Source organism: Sander vitreus, chromosome 9 (genome assembly GCF_031162955.1).
Source record: "Sander vitreus isolate 19-12246 chromosome 9, sanVit1, whole genome shotgun sequence".
Classification (NCBI taxonomy): domain Eukaryota; kingdom Metazoa; phylum Chordata; class Actinopteri; order Perciformes; family Percidae; genus Sander; species Sander vitreus.
Window position 1 is genome coordinate 33,209,712 of NC_135863.1, and position 27,997 is coordinate 33,237,708.

The following is a 27,997-nucleotide window of genomic DNA, read 5'->3' on the forward strand; positions in this document are numbered from 1 at the left end:
CAAGAAAAAGAAAAAGCGAATTTCCCAATATGTCAAATTATTCCTTTAATTTAACACTCATTTAATGACAACTTTGCCCGAAAAAGTAACATTGTGATTTAAAAACGATATTGGTAAAAATGGAATAACCTGGTCATTGTGACTTTCTGTCTCAAGTCAGTCTCCTAACTACAGCAGTTACTCTAAATTATGACAAAAAGTGATCCTGCTCAAAGCATCCAAATATTGATCAAGAATATTTGCGAGTTATCATCAAAGCTTATAGAAACGAGAAACTGATCTAAAAAACTAAATGTTTTGAAAAAGCATTGTATATTCTGTCAACATTGCTAAAGATCAAGCTATTCTGCTCATTTCTCAATATCCAGTCAATGAAGCACTAGACTAGAGCAACACTGTGTTGCTGTATACGCATAACATAGAAGCTAACCTTACTGGCTTAAGTGGTACTTTTTTTTTTAAAAGCAGGGCATATATACATGTTTCTTAAACTACGACCATACGTACACACATACAGGATTCTCAACATGGGGACCTGGAAACAGAAGCTGCCACTGTATCACTTTAGCTTGAAATCTGTCCCCATTTGAAAATTACATTTATGAAAAAACTGGCCATTCAAAACTGAGAGAAAAGCAGCAAAAAAGAAACACAACATGATTTAATGAAAGTTTTAAATCTGGCTTCTGAAGAACAGGAATTGCAGTGCATTCATAATGAGCTATCACACTCTGAAGGCAACACATTTAGCATGGCTATTCATCTGCTTTCAACAAGGAAGCAAAGTCCCATGGGCCTGGGCCCAGCCTCACATACCTGGACCTCCAGCCCATTTGTACAAAGTAAGAGTCACAAAAGTCAAAGCTGCTTTCGAGTAATGACACGGTAAAAATTTTGTTTTGCATAGCATTTGGCCTTGCTGTACCATCATCTACTGTAGACGCAAGGAGAAAATATAAATACCAAATGCTAACATTGTGAAACATCTAAATTTGGCAGAAACTAATCAGTGACTGGAGATTTAAAATGAGAAACTGTCTGTTAGGAAAAGTCGTATATCGTACATGTACAAACTCAAGGCAACGTTTTCCTGAAGCGACAGACATGCAATGTTATCCAATGACCTAAAAAAACACACACATCTATGATACAAGGTCTAAGTGGCATTGATTAGTATTGCGTTCCAGTTATGAAATCCTGAAGTGGTTGTCAGGACGATGAATGATCCTGATCGCAGAGCTTAAACTGCTCCTTTGATCACTGCTTCCCTATTGAGATACGTGGCCCAGTACACCAGGTTGAAGGTCCCAAACAGCACCGGGAACACTATTCTGGACATCTTGTCAATCTTGCTCACGCTGTTGTAAGTCTTTTTGGGGTCCGGGGCCTTGGTTTCAGAGGGTTTGAGCTGAACAGCCGTGCTATTTGAAATGGTAGAGATGGATGTGTCCTTCGTAAGGTTGGTTGTATAATTCACACCGGCCGAACAGGTGTTGTTGGGCTTTTTAGACAGAGCCAAAGGGTCTTTCTTCTGTGGGGGACAAAGAAAACGCATTGATTGAGCCTACACACAATTATGTCCAAAAACAGGTGCTGCACATTCGTCGAACACAATAAAACAGCTAGTTGATAACACAGGCGCTCACACACATACACAGAGAGAGGAATAACAGATGGCCAGGGAAGGCTGAATGTGGGGATCGATGTCCTTGGGCAGTAATGAACTGGCGCTGTGCCACAACACTGGCCCGCTGAACTGCAAATGTATTGATCCGCCATTTCTGAACTTCATCTCTTATTTTATTATCATGTGCGACATCGAGTCCACTACTCCACACTACCACTCTTGAAGTAACACAGAGAAGAGAGAATGAATAGAGTAGAGAAGAATAGAAAAGGAAGAGAAAAGGGGAGTCGATTTTGAACAGCTATTGATATCCTGATTTCACAGTAGGGTTTAAAGGGGTGATAGAATGATCATATCGGGTATTTCACACTGTTCCTTAAGGTCTCCTAATAGGGTATGTAACATTGGTTGGGTTGAAAATTGCTTGAATGCTATTTTATGGGTCCTTATCTACCCTGTGAATATGGTTCTAATTGTAACGAGAGCTTTTCTTCCAAATATGGTATGCTCATGAATATTTAGATGAGCTGCGCGCTGATTGGTTTGAGTGAACCACATACACATCCATTGGAGACGAGACAGCAGGTCTCATATTTCAGACACTGCAAAGTTATACATTGTTTGTCGGGCTATTTCGTTATTAAATTCACTTCTGAGACTTTTTAATGCGAGAAATCAACTATATAAAGCTCAAAGCTCAAAAATTGATGGCTAATTGCAAATTTGGTAAGACGTGTCGGACTTTAGGAGCTCCACACAGTCTGACGAGAAAACGGCAACCTCCATACCCAGTGAAAGTCACCGTTTCTCGGTTACTGGACTACCGGGGCTCGGGGCTCCGCGGAGCTGGCTGGCTGCCAGCTGCCGGCATAACTAGAGTATATTTACAGTTTGAATTTCGTCACGCCACTTATATAACATCTACCCCAAGGTCTTATAAAGCTAACTATGGTGTCAGATTTCAATGTAATGCATTTTTGTGAACATTAGGGATTTCGTTAGCTGCTACTGTCCCTTCAATCCTATGAATCGCGGCTAGCTGCAGGCCCTGGAGATCCATCAGGGCCTCGGCATTTTGTAGTCCAGTAACCCTAGAAACGGTGACTTTGCGCGGGTATGGAGCGCCGCGGGCTTCCCTTCGTGACGGAGATCCAGCTAGCTCACAGCGAGTCTATGAAGTAGGACACGCCGGGCGGCGAGGCAGCACCGGCCGCTGTCACGTAGCCTGCTGAGCTCCTGCTGAACTGCGACACACAGTCGGACAAAATTTGCAATTAGCCATCAATTTTGGTAAAACGGCCCATATTTGACCTCTACATAGTTGATTTCTCGCATAAAAAAGTCTCAGAAGTGAAGTTAGTAATTAAATAGCAGATCTCTGGAGATCTGCGTGACTTAGCTAGATTCAGAAGACTAAGCTGACCTCAGGTCAGTGGTGTAGCCTATGCAAATGTTGGGGTGTGACAAAGACTAGGAGTTGAGATGCTTACGTACAACTTTTAGCATTGTTCAGATTTGCCCGTTTTCAGAGGCAGTTTCAAAATGTGAGATTTGCATAGTAAAGAGGTATCAATGGGATTTTGAGCTTCTATGTATGTCCTATTTACCCTCCGAACTGTCGTTATTCATCTATGACAAGGTAAAATCGGTTTTGCATTCTATCACCCCTTTAAAGCTGCTCTGACGTACTAGTAAATAATAATAGTAATTATTTAACAAGATAGAAAACAGCACGGCCTGTAATATCCGCTGGTTGTCTTGTTTTTTCCGATTATGTTCTTGAAAAGGCCAATATAAATAAAGACCAATATTGGAGCACTGCATTAGATTCTTACTAGGGATGTCAGCATTAACGCGTTAATCACGATGCGATTAAGGGTCGAGCATAATGTGTTGTTAATGTTAATCGCATGCCGCCATTTATTAATTTATTTTCACTTCACTCAGCTTTGCGTCGTGCCTAACAGGATACTATTTTGCCATACTTCCTCCTAACACATCCTGCTGCTGCAGGAATAGCAACGCAGATTTCGGCTCCTCATTCTGGTGCCACTGATATGTCTGCTCTTCTCTCTGCTGCTCTGAAACAGACGTTACAGGAAACACAACCCCCGCTGCATGTGACACTAGTTAACACTATACTCAACAGCAGCTAACGTTAGCCTACTGCTAGCTAGTTAACACTATACTCAACAGCAGCTAACGTTAGCCTACTGCTAGCTAGTTAACACTATACTCAACAGCAGCTAATGTTAGCCTACTGCTAGCTAGTTAACACTATACTCAACAGCAGCTAACGTTAGCCTACCGCTAGCTAGTTAACACTATACTCAACAGCAGCTAACGTTAGCCTACCGCTAGCTAGTTAACACTATACTCGACAGCAGCTAATGTTAGCCTACCGCTAGCTAGTTAACACTATACTCAACAGCAGCTAACGTTAGCCTACCGCTAGCTAGTAGCTGGATTAGACACGGTTAAAATGCTGACAGCTAACACTAAACGGTGTAAAGTGTGACTGTGTTTTACTGTAGAGGATTCAACACCGGGATGTAACAATCTGCAGCTGCCGTCGGAGAAACAACACAGACGGTGTGTTCAATGAAACTGCTAAACTAGTCTCGTGGTGCATTCAAAGTGAATTCAAATGTGTGACAGGGTACAAGCGGCCGAAATGGGTTTCCTCAGGAGGGTAGCTGGCGTCTCCCTTAGAGATAGGGTGAGAAGCTCAGTTATCCGTGAGGAGCTCGGAGTAGAGCCGCTGCTCCTTTGCGTCGAAAGGAGCCAGTTGAGGTGGTTCGGGCATCTGGTAAGGATGCCCCCTGGGCGCCTCCCTAGGGAGGTGTTCCAGGCACGTCCAGCTGGGAGGAGGCCTCGGGGGAGACCCAGGACTAGGTGGAGGGATTATATCTCTAACCTGGCCTGGGAACGCCTCGGGATCCCCCAGTCGGAGCTGGTTAATGTGGCCCGGGAAAGGGAAGTTTGGGGTCCCCTGCTGGAGCTGCTACCCCCGCGACCCGACCCCGGATAAGCAGATGAAGATGGATGGATGGACTAGATTAAATATATAATAAATAATTACAAATCTTAAAATCAAGTTCATAAAGTAACTTTCTTTGCATTCATTTGATTCCCAATCAAGATCCTCTGGTAAGAATGGCTTTCCATTGTTAATATGAACTTAAAAACAGTTCTAAAATGCAAAATACTAGAATTTTAATCATGTGATAAAACATGCGATTAATCGCGATTAACTATAGAAATTCAACGATTAACTGCGATTAAGAAAATGTAATCATTTGACAGCCCTAATTCCTACTAAGTTGTTTACATGGTTAATGAAAATTGTTATATTCCACTCATATCCCGTTTACATGCAGCCGTCAAAAACAGGGTTTTTTAAACCATCTAAAATGGAAAATTAAACATTTAAAATGAGGCCTAATTCGGAGTATGCTGTTTACATGACTCGCATCAAATTCAGAATATTGTCATATTCTGAATGATAGTGGAATATCAGTGTGCATTGTAATGTAATTTATTTATTTGAACAGGGACAGTGCACAAAAAACATTAATAGATGTCTTGTGCCAGGTTGTAGCAAATTGCTAGTTTCCGCCCGTAGTCCCTGGGCAGGTAGATGGCGCAATAAAATACAGACAAAGTATTTACTGTATACAATACAGATATATAAAGTCATAAAAATCTACAGACATTATTGTCCCCCTATCCCACCCCATCTAATATGTTTCCCATACCAATATTTAGCCATCATTCGGTCCACAAATTGCAGTTCCTTCTCCAAATATGGCATCTTCCGACAACTGCCTTTTCCTTTTTCTAGGCATTGCTGGCATCTGCAAATCCCCTATTACCAACCAAGGGGCAATACTGAGACTGCCAAATAGAAACACAACAATCTGCATTCACAACTAAGCTGAGAGACACCATAAACTGTGGTGAAAAATACAGCCAGACATTCACACAGACAGACACATCATTGTTGTGGGATTGCATTCATTCTTTAGCCTCCAATGCTAACCAAGTCTTAACCCCAGAATAAACTGTTAACCTTGTGAGAACCTTTTGCTCCCGACAATGTGAGTCAGCCAGGTTTGGGTCTTCACAATGTGTAATCAACAAGTATCCACACACACACACACACACACACACACACACACACACACACACACACACACACACACACACACACACACACACAGAGTACATACCTTGGGCTGTTGGGCCTCCATTGCCTTTTTTCCATCCCAGGCCCAGCTCCTCTTGGTGAAGTAGTTAACTGTGGCAAACTCAATGAGTGCGGAGAAGACAAAGGCGTAACACACTGCTATGAACCAGTCCATGGCAGTAGCGTAAGCCACTTTAGGCAGTGAGTTTCGAGCGCTGATGCTGAGAGTGGTCATGGTGAGCACTGTGGTCACACCTGGTGGCAGAGAGAACTGGGTCACTTTGACTAACCAGACTTACTATTCTGTTTCTATTCCAACAGATGAGTCGTAGTAAAAGGAGGGGCATATTTCAGAGCATTATAGACAAATCATGCAGCAGCAACACCAGGTTACAGTATGCATGCATGATTTCATTCACCTTACATTTTATGTATTAAGCACAAACTTAATACTTCAGATTAAAAACTCTGCAGTAATTTTACAGGTATATTCATACTGTATATATATATATACAGTCCTATGGCCGTACTAATATGGTGTAAAATTGGTAATTTCCACAGTTGTTACTGGCTGATGTGTCCGTCTGTGTGTTTCAAACTCACCAAAGACAGTCCGTGCTGGCACAGACTCCCGGTTGAGCCAAAAGGAAACCTGTGACAGGATTACAGTCATGAAGCAAGGCATGTAGGTCTGGATGACAAAGTAGCCGATCTTCCTCTTCAGGTAAAAGTGAGCCATCATCACGGTGTATTGACCTGTAGGAAACAGCAGGACAAAAGAGGAGGAAATGCTCAAAGTGTTGCCATTTTAGTTTTCTGGAAAATGTAATCCCTACTCAGGATAATGAAGAAGATAGTATTCAGTAATACTGAAGGAAATGGTATTGGATGTAACAGTGGATGGAGTATGTGATTTGATACAAAATCAACAAAACCACAACTATGTGTATCAGAAGACAACCTATTTGTATATTGACTACTTCCTTGTGGTACTATCATGAAATCACAGACAGCACAGCAAAACTCCAAAAAATCTGACCTGGGAACTCTGAGAATGAACAGACTTAAAGCTATTAATAGACTACAGCAGTATTCATCATTCACCTTCATTACCATGAACACAAGAACTGTTTATTTGGAGTCAATCCCACATACACCGTCCTGCTGCTGTAAACCCTCACTAGAGCACCCAATGTGTAATAATCCACAGTTTACAATAGTCCCCAACAACAGCACTATTTACGCCTGTTTGAGTGATGTTTGCTAAAAGAACTACAGTGCCCAGACAGATAAGGGGAATAGGAAAGTATTAGGAGATGGACTAACACACTTTTGGTTTTGGATCTTTTCATGGTATGTATTGTAAAATATATAGTCTATCTGGATTATCATTTCACTTGAAAACAATACTACTGAGTTTCTATCTGACAATGTGGGTGGCAAGCTCTCTATTCTCTGCCAAACAGAATATTTTTCACCCATAAGATCACTGTGTGTGGTAGTAGTAGTAGTAGTAATGCCACGTGTCATTTTGTTTTCAATGTTTTCTCATTTTAGGTTGCGACTAGTCTTGCATTGCCAGACCTATCTCCACAGCACTGTCCCTCCACACATCCACTCCTGGATAGGGGAAAAAAAGCTCTGGTTTATTGGCATTTCTTTAAACCAATCACAATGGTATTGGGCAGCGCTAATCTCCGGTCGCAAAGACGGTGGCTCTGCTAAATAGTCTCAGGAAGGAACTTGTTTTGGTGGAACATTTGCATAAATGAAGTTAACTGTTGACACAATACAGTAACGTGAGCTATGTAAATTAACTGGATATCACCATGCATATTTTGACCAGAGCAAAACTTGCCATTTTCTGTGTGTAGTTTTCTAGCTCGGAGGTTCTGGTTGTTGTTTACCGAAGCGAAGAGAGTTTAGAACAGCGAGCCAGACTTGGTTGCAACTGCTGCTGGTAGATGTTCATGGTGACTGAGACAGGGCTGATGTCCCTACACTGAGTGTCTTCTCTATGATGACCATGATGATTAGGGTAACCTATTTGGTGTTTGTGAGCTTTTATGATCATTTTGTTTATATCTGACCTGCTTTGGATGGGGATGCCTCTCTCTGACACTCTTCTAAAAGTCATTCCAGTATTTTTTTTGTGCATGCAGTCATTAGAAATCTCTGTTTTGCTGTTTTAATTCCCTTTAATCATTGGGTGTTGTGTAGTCCTCAGAGTCTGTGATTAAGGGCTGTACAAGTAAACTTTACTTAACAACCTCTAGGAAGGACTACTCCTCTAAATATGAAAGTGTGAATTAAATCACTGAAAAACAGGTTTGTGGGAGAAATCATCACATCCTGTTAATCAACTGAAGATTTCATTTGAAGGATTTTTCTTTCTCAAAAATCCTGTCGGGCCATGGAGTCTGATAAACTATAGAAAATCCACAGATGACTGCTGCTTTCTCCTGGCAAAATCGGATTTTTCTGTCTCACTAATCCCTTGTCACAATCTGCACCCTGTATATCTCTCTCGCGCTCTCTCTCTCTGTCTCTCTCTCGCTCTCTTTCTATATGTGTGTGTGTGTGTGTGTGTGTGTGTGTGTGTGTGTGTGTGTGTGTGTGTGCGCGTGTGCGTGTGCAGCAGACAGTCCATCCCATTCTGTCAGGCCAGGCCACTCTTGATTGGGGACATACATCCTTGCCTGGCTGAGCTCGAACACTAAAAGGGACCTGGATCAGCAGTGATTACGAGCAGGTGCACAGATGAGTGAAGCAGAGGGCGGTTGAGAGGGACTGGGAGAAAAGTTTGGATGGTCTGTGCAATGTGAAAAGCATCATGTCCTTAACGAAAAGGGCACCTGTGTTGCCTTCGCTCCGAGGACTACTAGCCAGCAGCCCTGCTCTGTGGTGGCACGACTGGGCGAACCCCACTCTGATCTGACCGCCTGCTGGGCTTGGAAGTGGATGGAAATCTCCAAGGCATGAAAATGCGGTTGTGGTGGATTTTACCGTTTGGTTTTTGGAGTGTCTGCGGGGAACTGCCATTCATAGCGGAGAACAATGCAGTTATGTTGGTCAACTGGTGAGTACGGATCTAAACCATCTGTTGAGCTTTGCCGCTTTCTATTTTGATCTGAAAGCACTGATGTGTGTAATGTTATAAAATTACAAGGTTTGCAGAGGGTTATCAATTCAATTCCTGTGTCAACATTTTCATCCTCTTCGGCTTAACCTGTGAGGTCAAAGGTCGCCTCTGCCCAGTGTGAGCGCTTTGCTGAGCTATTCTTAGCTTTTTAAAGAGGGTTTGTACCTCAAATTAGCAATGCTAATTAAGACCATGCTGGCTCTGTGTGTCTGAGCAGTGTGGGTGGGGACAGAGTTACACAGAGAAATATAGCAACCTGTGTGCTAATCTCAACTCAGTCTGGGTTTCTTCTCCTGCTGCTTAAAAGCTCTGCGGCATACTTAACGGTACACGTTGAGTACATTCTCCAGAGTAAACAGGGTCTTTCCCCGGCAGATATGCGATTAGGCAACTACCTCTGTATACATTATGGCTATAGGAACACCTCCCCTGTAATAAAGCCACCAGAAACAAGCAGCAGAAATGTATTATCATATTTCTTTACATAACAGAATTAAGCAGATGCCACCCCCCCACGTGTCTCCGCCGCAGCAGCCAATCCCTGAGCTGTGACATCACTCGGTAAAAGCACAACTGCTGATGGGCCTGCATACGGATTAACCCTAGAGACCCAATGGCTCAGACCACGGATAAGTGATTTTTTTTGCCCCCCCCTTTTTTTTTTTCTCTTCTCTTGGCAGCCTCAGAGACAGCTGGCTATGTGTGGGAGGCATTCTCAAATCCTTGTGATTCATTCATTGTCTCTATCCAGCTTGATTTGAAAAAAAAGGAAACAAAATTCTTCTCACAACATCTTTGGATGGCACGCTGTAATAACACAGAGCTGAATAATAGGGTTGAAGCGGGGGCTTAACATGCCCGCTCCTGCCTGAAGCTACTGGATGAATGCTGTTGTAAGGGAGGAAATAACTTAGTGATAAAAGATAATGGAGGCATGTAGCCACATGAATTCTAGCAAACGTGTAGGTGCTGGTGTGTATGATAGAACAGATCATCTTTTTTGGCCTTTATTTGATAGAATAGCTGAAGACAGGAAAGGGGGAGGGAGAGCCCCCCCCCCTCTCTCTCTCAGCAATGGGCCGCGGGTCAGACTCGAACCCAGGCCACTGTGGTAAGGACTGAGCCTTAGTATATAGGGTGCATGCTCAACCAGGTGAGCTACCAGGGTGTCTTGAATAGGGCATGTTTAATCAGAGAGGTGGCTTCACTGTACCTCGACTGGTGTAGATGTCCTCTGTCCCTGCAGTCTGACCAATCAGATGGTACTGGTTGAGCCGGGAGCCTTCCTCTGCCACCACCACTGACTTGGCTGCTTCCTGCGTCCACGTGTACACCACCTCCGAGACTGGATACGCATCTATGAAAACAAGACAGACAGATTGAAACTGTTGAATTTTTTATTCAATAATTAGTTGTTTTTTGAAGCTAAAAAGGCAAACATTCATTGGGTCCAACATGTCAAATGGGAGGGATTAATGTTTGATGCTTTTCTTTATCATATATGATGTTGATCTAAATATTTTCATTTTTTTTTTACTTTTTCTCTATTTTCTGACATTTTAGAGCAAGAAAGCTAGCAATACTTTATTTATATGGCGCATATATATATACACACACAGTGGGGAGAATAAGTATTTGATACACTGCCGATTTTGCAGGTTTTCCCACTTACAAAGCATGTAGAAGTCATTTTTATCATAGGTACTCTTCAACTGTGAGTGACGGAATCACAAAATCAAGAAAATCACATTGTATGATTTAATGATGATTTTAAGTAATTAATTTGCATTTTATTGCATGACATGACAAGTATTTGATACATCAGAAAAGCAGAACTTAATATTTGGTACAGAAACTTTTGTTTGCAATTACAGAGATCATACGTTTCCTGTAGTTCTTGACCAGGTTTGCACACACTGCAGCAGGGATTTTGGCCCACTCCTCCATACAGACCTTCTCCAGATCCTCCATGTTTCAGGGCTGTCGCTGGGCAATACGGACTTTCAGCTCCCTCCAAAGATTTTCTATTGGGTTCAGGTCTGGAGACTGGCTAGGCCACTCCAGGACCTTGAGATGCTTCTTACGGAGATGGAGACCCAGCCACGACCCATCTTCAATGCTCTTACTGAGGGAAGGAGGTTGTTGGCCAAGATCTCTCGATACATGGCCCCATCCATCCTCCCCTCAATACGGTGCAGTCGTCCTGTCCCCTTTGCAGAAAAGCATCCCCAAAGAATGATGTTTCCACCTCCATGCTTCACGGTTGGGATGGTGTTCTTGGGGTTGTACTCATCCTTCTTCTTCCTCCAAACACGGCGAGTGGAGTTTAGACCAAAAAGCTCTATTTTTGTCTCGTCAGACCACATGACCTTCTCCCATTCCTCCTCTGGATCATCCAGATGGTCATTTGCAAACTTCAGACGGGCCTGGACATGCGCTGGCTCGAGCAGGAGGACCTTGCGTGCGCTGCAGGATTTTAATCCATGACGGCGTAGTGTGTTACTAATGGTTTTCTTTGAGACTATGGTCCCAGCTCTCTTCAGGTCATTGACCAGGTCCTGCCGTCTAGTTCTGGGCTGATCCCTCATCTTCCTCATGATCATTGATGCCACAAGAGGTGAGATCTTTCATGGAGCCCCAGACCGAGGGAGATTGACCATCATCTTGAACTTCTCCCATTTTCTAATAATTGCGCCAACAGTTGTTGCCTTCTCACCAAGCTGCTTGCCTATTGTCCTGTAGCCCATCCCAGCCTTGTGCAGGTCTACAATTTTATCCCTGATGTCCTTACACAGCTCTCTGGTCTTGGCCATTGTGGAGAGGTTGGAGTCTGTTTGATTGAGTGTGTGGACAGGTGTCTTTTATACAGGTAACAAGTTCAAACAGGTGCAGTTAATACAGGTAATTAGTAGTGGAATAGTGGAGAACAGGAGGGCTTCTTAAAGAAAAACTAACAGGTCTGTGAGAGCCGGAATTCTTACTGGTTGGTAGGTGATCAAATACTTATGTCATGCAATAAAATGCTAATTAATTATTTAAAAGTCATACAATGTGATTTTCTGGATTTTTGTTTTAGACTCCATCTCTCACAGTTGAAGAGTACCTATGATAAAAATTACAGACCTCTACATGCTTTGTAAGTAGGAAAACCTGCAAAATCTGCAGTGTATCAAATACTTGTTCTCCCCACTGTATATATATATATATATATATATATATATATATATATATATATATATATATATATATATATATATATATATATATATACATACAGGATCCAAGATGCTGATCCCCAAATAACTCCTGATGTGTGTAGGGTGAAATTCAAAGTCACTTTAGATAAAAGCTTCTGCCAATGTAATGTTATGTTACGTGGTGGATCAAAACAAAATAATTTCCTGATTCCCAACACAAACTGAACAGCTAAAAAAGGAGAAGTCCCCATCAGACCGGAAATGTGCATGTTCTGTCTATTATTTTCATGTTCTCTATCAGTGTTTGTTGTTACTTCCTCTCAAGCAAAGATGAGTTTGGTAAATGACAGGTTACGTGAATACAATTATGTAAGAGTTACGTTTTAAGTCATGTTTTCAGGTACAGGTACTCCTCCTAACACAGACTCACTGTTAAGCAGGTAAATTCACATAGTTCAGTTATTATCAGACCAAAACGGAATCTGCATATTATTTTTTACAGTTTTTAGTGGTGATGCAGAATGAAATTCTGCCTAATTTGCGGACAGTTTTTCTGCTTGGGATGTGTTAACATTCAGAGTTTTATTTGTTTAAAATATGCGTAAAATCGGTGAGAAATTCTGCATCCGCAGATTCCGCATGGCCCTGTTATTTAAAAAATAATGATTACTTTCATTGAATTTTTCGTGTTTTATTCAATTTTATAGCATTTGAAAAAAAATGGTTAATGGTTTCTAAACACTATCCTGACATTTGTGATTCACTCAACATCCTTTGACCTTAACTATTAGTCAAAATAATTCATAATTTCAGTTTTTTTAAACTCACAAATAGGTAACAAAAGCGTCAAAAGCTCAGAAAAAAGCAAGTTGACAGGAAGACAACACAAGGTTAAACATGTTTTTATGTAGTTTGCATGACAACAAAACATTGTTGGAGTCCTTTGGTAGGAATATGCTGTATCAGGTTTTGGTTACACAGACAATACTTACAAAAACTACAGGCAGTGTTTTTCAGTGGTGTCAACACAGTATATACAGAAGGAGTGCAGAAACGTGTCTTACAGACCTCGTATATACCTTGCAGTGGTAGCAGGATTTGCTTATGAATCTTCCGAAACATCAGTCAAATACTGTAAACTGTTTACACGTTGGTTCCTCGGCTTCTGAGCCTCTTTCACACACAGTTTCTGGTAAATTTCTGGAATACCTATTCAGGCACCGCTAGTGATTTCCACTATTCACACCTGGACTACATTCTGGAACATTTCCATCTAGCGCCTTTAAACACATGCGTTGTCAATGACGGAATAAATGGGGCAAGGGATAGTCCAGCAGCCATAAAACTCAACAGAAGGAAGGCTGAATGTACGTGTACATGGTGGAAGACGTCTCTTATTATTTTCAAGAACATGGCGGGCGACGAGCTGTTTTTGTTCCGGTGCCTATGTTCTGTGATGTTTTTTAATATTCAACAAGTTTGCTTGTTAGTTATCAAATCACCCGCGAAAAACATTGGCGCAGCATTTTAATTTTAAACTATAAAAAAGTCGCTGATTCAACATCAGCGCAGTCTTGTGATGGGTTCGCTTGCTCCATGTGAAAGCGTCTTTTGTCAGACGGACGTCACCCTTTAAATGCCCCTCTCTGCAATGTTACTGCTGTCATTCACAACACATCCGCACCAGCATTTACCTCGAAATGTTACTAGGTCTTGAGGTGGGAAATTGGCGGTACAGATTTCTCTGAATATGTGTCCCTGCTTTCATTCACACATGACCCTGCGCAGAAAATGTTCCAGAACTTTTTAGGGATAGACTGCATGTATGAAGGAGGCGTTAGATGTTACTAGCTAAGAAATGTAGTGTGGCTGTGATACAATACTTGAACTTTCACCCACTTTGCTTCATTACACAGAGATTAACTTGGTGTCACTATTAAGAGCCTCGTGTTTGGAGCTGATGTAATCAGTTTGAGTGTATCACAATAGGCAGATGTTACTAATGGCATGATGTTATGTGTGAATGTTGCTACAGTTTGAGAGATTGCCTTCACAGGGTTTGACCTTTTAGCTCTGGAATTAGTATTTTAGTTGCTTGTTTGCTGTTGTGTGTGAAGCACAGCTAATGGTAAGCCTTGAATTGCAATTTCAAAAACACAAATTCTGTCATTCATACAGAAGTTCAACTTGAAACAAGCTCTGGAAAATGCAAAAACCCTCTCATTTGCTCATACTGTACTACAAACCACACACAAACTAAATCTGTGTGTGTGTCTCTCTCTCTTACTCTCAAAAGTAATGCAGTGCAGTATCCAATCTAACAGTATTGCATTAATCCAGCAATGTGGTGTTAGAAGACAGCAATTTAGAATGACCCCAGTCAACCAGTCTGTGGATTATCATTTCAAAGACACTGCATTGTCTCAAAAAAGTCTTTGTAGAACTGCGTTATGTGAGCAGTTTATTTTATATTTATTATATATTTTATATTAAATTCATATTCTCTATGAAGCACACATTACTTTGAGCGAAGTATGGTAAAAGAAAATATCACTGACTATTAATTCTCTTCTGCTCATAATGATTTTGTCCAAATTTGAACAGTCAAGAGAGTTTTGTCTGTAGGTCGAGACTACAATTTGTACATATACAGTAAAGATAAAATGTACATTTATTGCTTTAAAAGAAAGGTATGAAATCCTAAAAATCCTGTGTAATTCGGGTTATATAGTTTGGGTACGTGTGGCACGCTGCTTTCTGGATAAAATGGTCGGTTAAATGGTTTATAAAATCAAATGAAATGTCTAAAAAAATCTATTAGGACAAAAACAACTGGAAAACATCTGGCAGTACTTTCGTAGACCCCTCCAACCTCTGATTTATTCTTAAATTGAAGAAGAAACCCAACATCAGTCAAGTCTTTTACTAGATCAAGTAACTGAATCTGTGTATTACTAAATACATGTTTTTGGGAGAAAAAATACTTTATTGGTCATTTTTTAACTGGACAGACAGCCCTAAGAGAGAGAGAGAGAGAGCAGCTGTGGTCGAGCGAGCTAGAGAGTGAATGAAGAGAGGGAGCACCGAACAAAGCAGTGGAATCAGAGGAATAACACGTTATTTTCTGATTGTTTCACATCAGTTATGTTCTAAAGCACAAATAAAACAAACACACTTTCGCAGGAATGTGCCGCATTGCCGATTTTTATGCGAATGCAGAGCTTCATCCTGTCTGTGTGTGTATCTGTTAAACTTGTGCCTCAGTATCAGATGCTGAGGGCAGTGGCGCAAAAAGTGGGTATGCGCTATATGCAGCACATAGGGGCACCAAAGCGATGGTAAAAAATGTTTATACATTTGAGAGGACTAACAGGCTAGAGTAGGCGCCCTATCTCATAAGAGTACATCATAGAATGTTGACATAGAAGGGGGGCGGGGGCGCTGTAAGCACCGAGCGAGCAGGTACGAGCGTACGAGTAGTGAGTTGTCTATGGAAAAAGATGGATAAAGCAAAAAAGCTGTTGGGGGCTAAAAATAGAAAAAGAAAGAGGGAAAAGGTGATGGCATGTCCAGGGATGTGACAGCAGTTAAATAAGTGGATGGTGAAAGGCAACAGGTAGGATTGAAAGTGTGACGTCTGTGCTTGGAGGCTTGCAAATATTCATGTTACAGTTAGCGTTTGCTGAGCACTGGGAATGTAGCAGCCAAATGGGGGTTTACCATGGAATCATGCATAGATTTGCTACCAAACTTGGAGGCTTGCAAATATTCATGTTACAGTTTTTTACAATCACTTTGCTACTAATTTCAGAACCATGATGTCATTTTTCAAAACTCTAGACACAAAACTCATGTCTCAATCACTTGTAACACAGGCTGTCCAATGTTCAAAACATTGCATTGTGCAGTCATATCTTTAAAGAAATATTGCACTTGCACAATCATTGGTTCAAAAAACTAATGTATAGTGAAATACCATTGAAACGTTACTTTAGATCAGCCACACACAAGCTACCCATAGTTTGACTGCGTCATTGTTCGTACAATCATTAAATATTGTGGTACAAAATAGGTGATACATGTTTCATTATGGTACTACATATAAATACATCCCTGTAAAAGTACTGTAGTAGTAGAGAGAATACTACAGACCAATGTGGTACAAGTATATTATATATATATATATATATATATATATATATATATATATATATATATATTTAACCTTTATTTATCCAGGTAAGTCGATTAAGAACAACTTCTCATTTGCAACGACAACCTGTCACATTCTCACAGTTCCACATTCATACCTGGAAGCTGCCTAATAAAACCACACACCTCCTGTGTCACCATGAAAAATGAATCGCCTAAATGAAAAAAATAAATGACTGTTTGTGTAGTGTTCAATGTTGTTATCTGTCTTGTTAGTCTTTATTCCGCATGGAAGTTCCACAAAAATCTTATGTTTGCATTTTCGATGCATTTTGAGGTGAATTTTCAGGGTAAGACGGAGGGAGGGGAGGCACTTCAACAGTGTGACACCTGCCTTGTGCTGGTTGAGATTGCTGTTACAGTCTCATTTCACTCAGGGGAAAAATGTCAAAAAGACAACAAAGTTTGCTTAACTTTTTCAAATACGCTGGCCAGTCGGATCCCAAACAAGCAGAAACCATTTCTGCCGATCAAGAATGTGGAGACCACGGTGGGTTTTTTTTGGTTAATTTAATAGTCCGATGGATAATTGCTGCTTGTGAAAACAATTGTTGCAGTGTGTTTTTATTTTTTTTTTTACATTTCGCACCGATGCAGTGCATGTTCTAAAAATAAACATTGCCCTGAGCTTAGATGGAGCCCAAAAAATCAAGCCCGACCCTACCCGAGCCCATGAACGTTGCGTCCGAGCCCGGCCCGGCCTGACACATTAACTGGAATTATGAGCCCGAGCCCGATTTAAACCCGACAATTTTTTAATACATGGGCCGTTATAACTGATGTTCTAACTACAATTCAGAGTTGTTTGAACTACATAAATCTGTTTAGAATTATCTTAACAAATACCGGTAATGCAACAAGGACGAAGCATGTAAACTGCTGTTTGTTTATTCAGAAAGGAACGGATCACAAATAAAGAAACATTAAAAAAAAACTCGACCCTAGCTCCCTCAGCCGAATAGTGAAGGGAACAGATCAAGGCAGCAACATAATCAAAGCCCTGGAACCATATAGGAGACAACGTTTTTTTGCTGACATCCATAAACGCACACAGAAAAAGAAAAGAGAAAATACCAGCAGAGGGCAGGGTCTCTGCAGATACAGAAACCGCCACACACTTGATTGAGAGGGATTGCTTTTGCATTGTTTTTTAGTAAAATACTGCATATTATACTTTTAACGGACTGATATGAGAGGGGTATTGATTTTTTTGTGTAACTCTCAGCCAGAAAAATAAGAGAGAAGGTGGAGAACGAGAGAGAACTATACAGAAATTCACAGTGGAGAGGTTTAGAGAAATGAAATGGGGGCAAGTGACAACATTAGAATAGTAAAGCAGAGCTAGACAACTGAAAAGACTTTGGAGTAAATGAGAATGTACCAACATGGCACCTCTACATGAGTGACGTTTTTTGCCAACCAAAGAGCTACTGCCAGAGATAAAATAGAAACAAGTGATTTAAACAATTGTAAAACACCATTACTCAGACCTAGCTGGAGTACCGTATGTGGCTTTACCTTCACACCAACACAGCTAATAGCAGTAAATATATATTTTGTTTCAGTGTGTTTACATCATCCAAACATTTTCTATCCAGTTTACACTTCCTTTAAATTGTTACAACAGTACAACTGCATAGTGTCAGCAACAGTTTCAAGCTACAATGAAAGGAACATGAGGCAGAGGATGAGACTGACAGTAAGTTCAGTCCACGAGAAGTGATTAACATAACGGAAAAGGACAGGTCTACTGTAGCTTTGAAAGCCTTTATGCTCATGGGTGAGTGCTGTCCATTAGTTTAAAGGATTAGCTAGGGTTAATGGAGTCAGAGAAAACAGGATAGACTGTTTAGTCTAGTTTATAACCTCGCATAGGCTGTAACATTAGCTTTTGAAAATCATTTTATGGGCAACAAAATACTTGTTATTCTCAAGTTAGTATTATACAGTCTATGGGTATAGTCCACTTTGCCACCTCTGTTTTAATAGATAATCTTGCAAAGCTCAAGATGAAAATACAGCACAAACCTCTAAAACATAATAGTGACATGTGATAGTGACAAATGCTGAGAACATTCCATCATATCAGTCCTTTTGTACAGCTTAAACATTTTGTGTGCTTTTTACTTATTTTTGAATATTTACATTTATTCATTTATTTGTGTATCCATTAGCAATCACGTTTTAGGTTTATTGCCTTTAATGGTTTTTGGCTTTGTGATGAACAGTATCCAGGTTTCCATCTAAATGTAGCACACATTTTAAATTTCCAAAAGAAAAATGTAAATTCATGGGCGTTTCCATCCATGACGTTTGATCATGTTAAGTTCTATTTCTATTGCACTTTGCCAAGTTTTGCTTTTATCGATAGACCAACTGTTCCACCTCAGCCAAGTGTAAAAACTGTTTTCTTTTTTGTTGTTTCTTTTGTGCGCACATTTATATACCGTATATATATAATAACAGGTTGATGGAAACACACTTTGCGTGCTTTCTTTCTTCTCCTGGTAATTGTGTGTGTAAAGTATGTGTTGAGCTGGATGGTGAGCTGCTGCATACAATTGCCCTTGCAGAAACAAATAAAGTGAACTGAAGTCAATTTAATCACAGTTACACTGAATCTACAGGGCCACAAATAAAAACATCTGTTTAAACCTCATATAATTAATTCAATCAGGTTTTGACGTTCTGGCTTCACTGAGAAGTTAATTGACATCAGATGGCTTGCAATCAAGTACACAGGCCAGTGCAGTCTCAGTTAGTTGCTCTGATTGTCTCATCTGGGGGTTGAGGTGACCAAAGCAGGTGTAGGAGTAGCTAAATGACACTGAGGCGAGCATGCAGCATCCTGTGGCTCTGCCTCTGAGCCCAGAGAGAGTTGAGGCTCGAGATTACCCTCCACACGTTAGTGGTAGGGAAGACCTCAAATGCTAATCTTAAGCTTACACGACAGGAGATCCCCAGATATTTTTGTACCACTGGAGCTATGTAAGGCAAACTAACTAGCTTAGAAGCCATGGGACACAAGCCACAAGTGTGATTTAGCTGTGCGTTTACAAGGTGTGGGATTGGCTTTTTAAAGATTACCTTGGTAAATTTAGGTTTTGTGTGTGTGTGTGTGTGTGTGTGTGTGTGTGTGGCCAGTGCAACAGTCTGTCTTTTTAATGTATTACTATTGCACATTGTACCTATCCTTCTGCCTTTCTTTCTACAGGGCCCAGAATTTTGTGCTACGCCCCTGTGTGCTTTTTCCACTTTGTGTGGTTCAAATATTTCCCATATTAGCTGAGGCAGTGAAAGATGCAGGAGAGCAGCCCTGACATGTTGATTAATGGCTTAATCAGGACAAGTGTGTCAGTGTCTATATCCTGCACCGCCACAACAATAGCTTTCCACCTGAGGGACACGGGCTGTCAAACACAGCCTGGTACATCCATCCCTATATCCCCTGCATGGATAAAGACACTGAAACTGATGGCATGTCCATACGACAGCACACGCCACTTTTCACACCAGTGACCTCGTGTATTTTAGGAAAGGTTTCGTGGTAACACTTTTAGTGTGTCACCGATGTCTAGGTTGTGATCATGAAACATTTCAACTGTATCTTTTCCTGAATTATTTAATGCTGTTACTCGCTGTGTGCATTTGCTTAAAGGCGTGTTTACTCACAGCTTCCAAATTTAAGGGGACAAGCATGGGCGTCCATCGGGAAATCCTCCAGTTGCATGGGGCATTCTGCTGATATAGTCAGTCTGAAAGAAGAAGTCATGCGTGCAAAGTCAGAGAGCAAATTGACAGTGTGTGAAATGAGACAACATCATCATCATCATCATCATCATCACAATGATCATCATTTTCACAAATGAACATACTCTCTTATTATGAATAATTTGTTTAATTTAGGCTGTGCTTAATTGTGTATACAGCCATTACCCAATGAAAATCATAGTTTGTCTTCATTAGTGCGTCTCAGATAGTTAACAGCAGAGTAAAATGTAATTTTCCCAGCACGGAGCAATAGGCAACTGAGCCACCAGAGGGACCCGTGATCATATCTATCTAGGAAAAATGATGCAACTGTGTGTGCAAAAATGAGCTTGAGGATTATTTGAGAGCAAGTGAGGGTTATTTCATGGAGTAAGGCTGCCACCTGTCTGTGGAATTGCCAAAAAAAACATGAATAAAGCTTTATTGGAAACAACACAAAACAAATGAGCTCATCTAGTGAGTATAATGCATGAACACTACCTGAATTCACAGACAGTGAACCGCACAGCCTTATCTAATGCTGCCCTCTGCTGGCCAGACTTGTGATAGTCAGAGCTGCTGTAATCACCATCAGACATACAGATTCCAAATATTGTTCAAACTAAAACAACACATATTTCAAATTCTAGTTAGGATCTGAAGATTTCCCACGATACCAAATATGTCTGGATGGATTTTATGAAAATTGGTATGAAATGCTGCACCCATGATGTCATCTATAATATTTCTATGTGATGGAATGGTGCAGCCATGAACAAGTCGTGTTTTAATATTGTACTTAGTGTAAACATTCTATAGCTTCAGAGTAGAGTTGGACCAACCTTATTTATCACACTGTCGGGCAGTGTGCATGTTTAGCAAGGTGGAACTAAAGGGGGACTTTATGGTAAGGGGTTTAGCTACAGTAGTGTATAATACAATAATATGATTATCAAATAATATAATATTATATAACAATATACCACTTTTATTAGGTACCATTTAGGAGAATTTTGCCTAATGTCTTCTTTCACTTTTGATACTTTATATTTTGAATGAAGGACTTTCACTTAGTGTACTTAAGTAGGATCTGAGTATGTCTAATACCACTGATAATACCTCGCACTATATTATAATGATACAATACATACATACAATCAGAACTGACCACAGAGGGATTTCGGTATATAAAAGGTTGTCTGCTCTCTTAGTAAAAATATAACCCACATCAACATACAGTACACACCATACACCACTCTCTATATGTAGTAGTGAGAAAGGGAATAGAAGTACTGATGAGTCTGGAATTCATTGCATTATACTGAACATGGTATATTATAAAAAATAATATACTGTATAATCAGACTTTGCTTACTGGCCTAATCAGTGGGTCTATGTTACGACATACATCACTCCCTAGTGGGCTATTATGCAAAGTTTAACAGGAATGGAGATTGCATTGAATTGAATGGAGTGCGTTTGTACTTGCAAACAAAGTGTCCCTCTGTGATTTATCTTAATTCCCCATTAAATAACATAACACAATCAGAAAGTATCAGAGACAATATTTGATTAATCGACTAAATAATTGCCAACTATTTTAATAATCGATCTTTTTTCATTTTTCAAGTAAAAAAGTCAAAGATTCTCTGGTTCCAGTTTATCAGTTGTGAGGAGTTGCTGCTTTTGCTAAATGTCTTTGGTTTTTGGACCGTTGGTTAAATAACAAGCAGGCATTTCTCACTATTTTCTGACATTTTATAGAAAAAAGTTTGCAAGAAAGTCTCTTTATTTTAGTAACAACAAAAGCCCCTGCTATTCTCTGATTCTGTGGAGTTGTCAGTAGTTTCGGTGGTAGAGTTGAGTGTTTTAAAAAAAATATATATATATTTATTTCAGATGAATTACTAACATAAAGTGTGTATTATCAAAGTGGAGAACTACAAGATGGATAGGTCAGCCTAGCTTTGGATAGATGAAATTTTTCTGAGCATGACTAATATCCAAGAAGGGACTTTACAGTATGCGGGCAGCACTGAATGGCTTTAATTAGTGAAGACAAATATATGGGGTACTGGCTCCTTAATAAATCATAATGGCCAACAGTGCAGATGAATTACCAAATGAAAAAGAAAAGCTAAATCGCTACCATCACTGTTATTTCACACAGGTACAGATTATGTTTTAGATTAATAGGAAGTGTATGTGATCTATAACAAATATGTACTGTACTGTAAGGCATGCACTGCCTGGATCGAAACTCTGTCTTCTGTCCGAGAGATATTTTCACGGTACACTAGCTAGGTCACTGCACACTGCTTGTTCTGTGAACAACCAATGTAGGAGAGTAATGCAGGCGTAAAATGTTTCTCTAATAATCTTGTTCCCAGAACACCGACGCATTAATGGGCCATCGTGAAGCCGTTACTAATGGCTTGTAGTGTTAGCAATTGTGCTGTAGATTTCAAGCAATTTTAAAGTCAGTGGATCAATAGTCATTTTTGACATGCCCTCCGCGTCCATTTCCTCCAATTTCCTTTGTTAATATTTGATTCGGAGGATTTATTGTCCTGATAAGACAATGACACAGCACAGGCATGAAAGTGGATGTAAACGAGATGTTTCTATCTCAGATATAATATTTCTTTCTAAATGTGTTGCTCTCACCCGTAAATCTGCTAATCAATCAACTAATAATGAATGGGTCAGCTCTTAAGTGACTTTTAAATAACATAAAATGCAAACAGTATGTACTTTACACCTGTCCACAGCAGCTCATACACATGAGTTCAGTCATGGCTACCACATATGAATTGTGTTAGAGCAGTAATACGCAGAATAGCCCATGCTGGTTTCCTGTGAAAGTAAAGGTTTCTGTGATGTGGAGACATAGTTAGGAGTGGAAGACCCAGTTCCCTGTGTCAGAGCACTGGGTCAAAGCAAACATCCTCTGACCTCCAGTATCCAGTATGAGGACAACATGATGACGCATCGATGCACCACTGAGACACGTAGTATGAGTGTGTGGGCTGTATTAGTGCAGCAGGGGTCTTAAAAACCATTACCAAACAAGTATTACACAACATTTCTGAACCGCAATCGTCAGCTCTTATGGTTCAATGTTTTATGCCTACCATACACTAGAAGACTCTGAAAAGACTTTGAAAAAGACTAAAGTCCAACACCAGCTCACATCTAAAGACAATCTGACATAATGTCACAGAGTTTTAGTCACAGACTGTAAGATTTCACCACCAAGACTTACGAATTACGATAATGTCAAACACATCTGATTATGTCGGAACGTCACTGGTCAAGACGGAGAAAAAGACTGACTTAATACAGCTGGGACTGAGTTTTTTGACCACCTTTCACCTTGAGACGAGGGAAGCGTGCACCAAATCTAGCAAGATCGTCGAAGAATCACTTGAAAAGTCATTTGGTGTATTAGTTGTTTGACTGATTGGAACATAAATGTTAATACTACTGTGGTCCAAAGCAGGATTCAAGTTTAACCGTGGGAGAGTTTACCTCATGGTGTAGAGCAGAGTCCCATCATCTTTCAGCCGCAGTAGCTTGTTAGGTGTGGTCATATTATGTGCGATGGATTTCTTCCCGTTGAGGAAGAAGGTGTCCGGAGTCCAGATGTTACTGGCCAGGAGATTATTCAGGGGAAGCATCTCCATTGGGCCTTTGAAGCAAAGTCTTTCATCTTTCCAGCTTTGACGGAAGAACACGTCAATAGTGTATTCCTACAGAACAAAATAACACAATTAACACAGGTTAAAATTAAAACACACATCAATTGATTAGCCAAATAAATACTGTGCATGTATATGGGGAGTAATGTCATGAAGGTACAAAGCTGTGTGTATACACGGAGCCTCATTTAAAGATAAAAGAAGTATCATTATGAATGTATTCAGTACATACTGTATATGACTGTACCTTCCAGGTGTTACACACTACTGATGTGGAGTTATTTTTAGTTAATGATACATTATGAAAGATCAGGGTGCCAATTAGAAAGAATAAGCCATGATACAACTGCATTCAATGTGGATGTATTTTTAAGTTGTTTTGTGTAAGTTCTTGTTTTAATAAGTTTACATCCTTTTTAACATAATTGTATTGTGGTTGACATAAGGCCATGTAAAAGAAAATATAGTATATTTCAATGGGATTTTAAGAACATATTTACAGATACAGAAAGGGTTGTATGGAAGCAAAAGAGAAACTTGGGTATTTGAATGTTACCAGCCACTGAATACTTAATCTTGAAATAGTCTACTTTGAGAACCTGGGTCCTGGGTAGCCCAGATGTTGCTATATGAATTATTTCAACTTGAGTGGATCTGAATTTGACTAATTGAATTTGTGCAACCTGAATCTATTCATTTTTTATTCTGAAACTTGAATTTTTGGATCTGAATTTGTGACCATTGAAAAATATATATTCAAATTCCGTTTTTGAAATTGCAAATCAAGGAATGTCATATTTTAATTTCAAAGAGGTAAATTCAGATACATGGTTTTTCAAAGTAAAATATTTTAATATTAAGTATTCAGTGGCAGTTCAAATTCAATTACTTATGTCTCTTTTTTGCTTCCATAGCGTTGTATTATTATATTTATTATAAGTTTAGAATGTAACTTAATAAAAGGAGCTTCTTACCATTTCAGTGTCAGAGACTGGACCAAAGCTTGTGACAAAGATGTTGGTCTTGATCTCTGTCACCTTCTCTGTAAGAATAGATAGATCGATATGAAGGCCTAAGGCAGGTTTTTGTTTTCTGTGACATTACAGACATTAAATGAGAATAATAAACCAACTTCCCTAACCCTGAACCTGGTGTAGGTTGTTGCAGTATCTACTGTATATGCAGCATCATTCAAATAGATACTTTTACTAGCAAATGCAGTTCTATAATGTTGGGTTTGCCCCCAAAAATGTCAAACTTTGGGTTGTTTGGTGAAGGTTGGAAGTGATGACAGCTACTCAACTGTTGGTTCCATCCTTCAAAAATATCTCAAAATAATGTGTACTAGTTGGTAATAGGGGCTGGGGATCACAAGGTTGAGTTAGTTAAAAAAGTGTTTAACTCATTGCAACTTCAATGCTCAGATTTTATTATACTTTCATTTTTTTTTTTTTTTCATGAAATATTATACCACACACTTGAAACTGTCCCAAGCAAAGTAGAACTTAGCAATGTGAAAAAGGGAATAACACTCTGCCACTTTAGATTGTACTGTGTGATGAATTCAATGAGACTGATGGTAGGTTCAGTTACAGATATACACGGATTGCTGTCCTCTGCAACCGTTGACCTTCTACAGAGTGATTATCACTCCTTCCACCAATAACAAAGATGGCTGGATGTGTGGACCCGTGTTGGTTTGAGAACAAAAGAATCACTTATTCGAAAGAAACCATCACTTCTGGTCCAGCAGTTACAGAGAGCGAGAAAGAGCACTACCTCACAACATTTTGTTGGAGGTAGAAGTTGCACACGCATGGCATCAATCCTTACATTTTTATTAAAGCCCCTGTATGTAAGGTTTGAAATGTTTTGACTTTGGCAACTCTTAGTGGTCTCATATTATAAAGACACTGTGGCATTCCTTGTGTTTTGAGTGAATCAATATAAAACTACAGGACTTTTTTTATTCAATTTAAAAAAGTACGAAGTACATATTGGAACTTTTTAAGGTCACGTAACATAACAACCTAATTTTAGGATTAGGCATGTGTTGGTAGCTATTTAAGAGAATCCTGATTTTACTGTAACCTTATTTTGTATTCACTGGCACACTCCAGATACATGCAGCATGTTCTAAACAGCCTTGACACCCTGACGCTATTAGAGCAGCTTAGTCCCCTCGGGACAAACATCTGCAGGACCAGCGCGATACAGACACTGTGTAAGCACAACCTTAAAGTACAACACTTGTACTAATATAGGGCCAAATATTGTTCATGACAGACACATATTTAATAGTGTTGATCTGTAATGATATAAACACTGTACTGTTTCATAAAAAAATGTAACACTGAAATCACATAGCATTCAGTAGTGCAGGAAGTGTTCAGGTCCTTTATTTAAGTAAAAGTATGAATACTACACTGTAAAAATACTTTGTTACAAGTAAAGGTCCTGCGTTGAAAATGTTACTTAAGTAAAAGTATGCAAGTATCATCAGGAAAATGTACTTAAAGTATTAAAAGTAAAAGTACTCAATGCAGAAAAATCCTCACATTTTAGAATCTGGAAATGATCCAAACAGTTCTGTCACTCAAATAAGTGGATTCATCATTTCAGCTGTATTTGTAGGCTTTTATATTAGTGGAACGTTTAATTTCTAATAAAAAACTAAAAGCTAAAGCTGTCAGATTGATGTAGTGGAGTAAAACGTACAATATTTCTCTCTGAAATGTAGCGGAGTAGAAGTAGAAAGTGGCATGAAAAGAAAAGACTCAAGTAAAATACACGTACCTCAACATTTGTACTTGAGTAAATGTACATAGTTACATTCCACCACTGTTCTCATTAGACCGGATTCTGTGTCTTTTCATTCCTCTTTTCTGATAATAACTTTTCAGTTGTTGCCTACTTTGGCCTGCATGCACTGAGAACAACGGAGCTGCTGTTTTATGACAGGAATATTGGCTTTCTCAAGGTCACACCAGCGCACTATCTGCTTGGGCATGTTTCCAGTGCCATTAAATCATACTTAGAGGAGACATTAACAGCTGATCATGCCTCTTTGTCAAAGACACATTTTCCATGTCTGGAATGAGCAGAAGACAGATGTTGCAGCGCAGAGCATAGTTCTCTGTGTGGACTGAAGGGCTGTAATCTTTCATGCAGAGCTATCGATGCAGAGGCTGAACAACACGTTTTTCTTTCATCTGTATCCAGAAGTACAGAGCTTTCTGTATTGGGTGTTATTAGAAAAGAGAGACCCCCTTAAGACAATTTCATTATGATATACTCAGTTCTCATTAGTGATGCACAATATATCGTTTTCTTATTGTCATCAAAATATCAACTTGCGCAATAAACGCATCGCAAAAGACACTCAGAGATGTTTTTGTGTTAGTAGAAAGAAAATCAAAGGAGAAAACTGCACTTTAAAATGTAATTATCATTATTTTTTTAGTAGTGCCTTACATATTCAATCCAATGTTCAATGTGGTCAATTTTCCTTTTATTTGTTTTAAATTCAACAAGCCATTTGTTGTATTTTGGCAGAATATTGAACCAGCAGAAATGCAGAGCTAAGTATGTCTGATATGTGTTGATTTATCACAAGTAATACCATTATCACGATATTCAACAACGTTATCGCATACTTTCCTCACATCGTGCAGCCCTAGTTCTCACCTAGCAAATGTGTGACTGTTACCAAATTACCATTATTACCATTATAATTACCAAAAATGGCAGAGGTGTTGGCTACCTACCTCCTAGTCCAGGGCGGAGTCTGTTGTCATAGCCATCCAGCAGTCCGTCCAGGATGCGTGTGAAGATGGTAATATTGTCATTTAATTCTGCCTCTTTGGGAGTTCCAGTTACTTCCTGAGAGAGGCTGGATGGAAGTGCATAAGAGAAACTAATTAGAAAAAGACAACTCTTCAAATCAGAGATGACCTAAGACAATCTTACTCTAACTTACTTTCAAAAAAAGTCACTTAAAACTTGCAAATACAGACGCAATGTGTATTCACTAAGAGGTGAATTCCTCAAAATGTGCTTTCATGTCAGTTCCTTACCTTGGACGGCAGGTGATGCTCACAAGCAAGACACAGACCCACAGACGTCTCATTGCAAAGCTGTAGCACATTCCATCGCCCATTCCTGAAACGAGACATCCTC

At 39.8% G+C, this 27,997-nt stretch overlaps 2 protein-coding genes across 2 annotated transcripts in view; one reads left to right on the forward strand and one right to left on the reverse strand.

Moving 5' to 3' along the window:
* gabrb3 (gamma-aminobutyric acid type A receptor subunit beta3) overlaps positions 1–27,997 on the forward strand; it is an 89,280-nt gene that overhangs the window by 20,098 nt on the left and 41,185 nt on the right. The window lies entirely within an intron of this gene.
* Positions 85–27,977, reverse strand: gabra5 (gamma-aminobutyric acid type A receptor subunit alpha5). Its single transcript, XM_078259838.1, has 9 exons — positions 27,895–27,977; positions 27,586–27,710; positions 24,793–24,860; positions 23,649–23,869; positions 20,040–20,122; positions 10,172–10,315; positions 6,420–6,572; positions 5,860–6,071; positions 85–1,531 (listed from the first exon to the last, which is right to left on the reverse strand). Exons 1-9 carry the CDS (start codon positions 27,975–27,977, stop codon positions 1,241–1,243), a joined length of 1,380 nt encoding a protein of 459 aa, XP_078115964.1. The 3' UTR covers positions 85–1,240.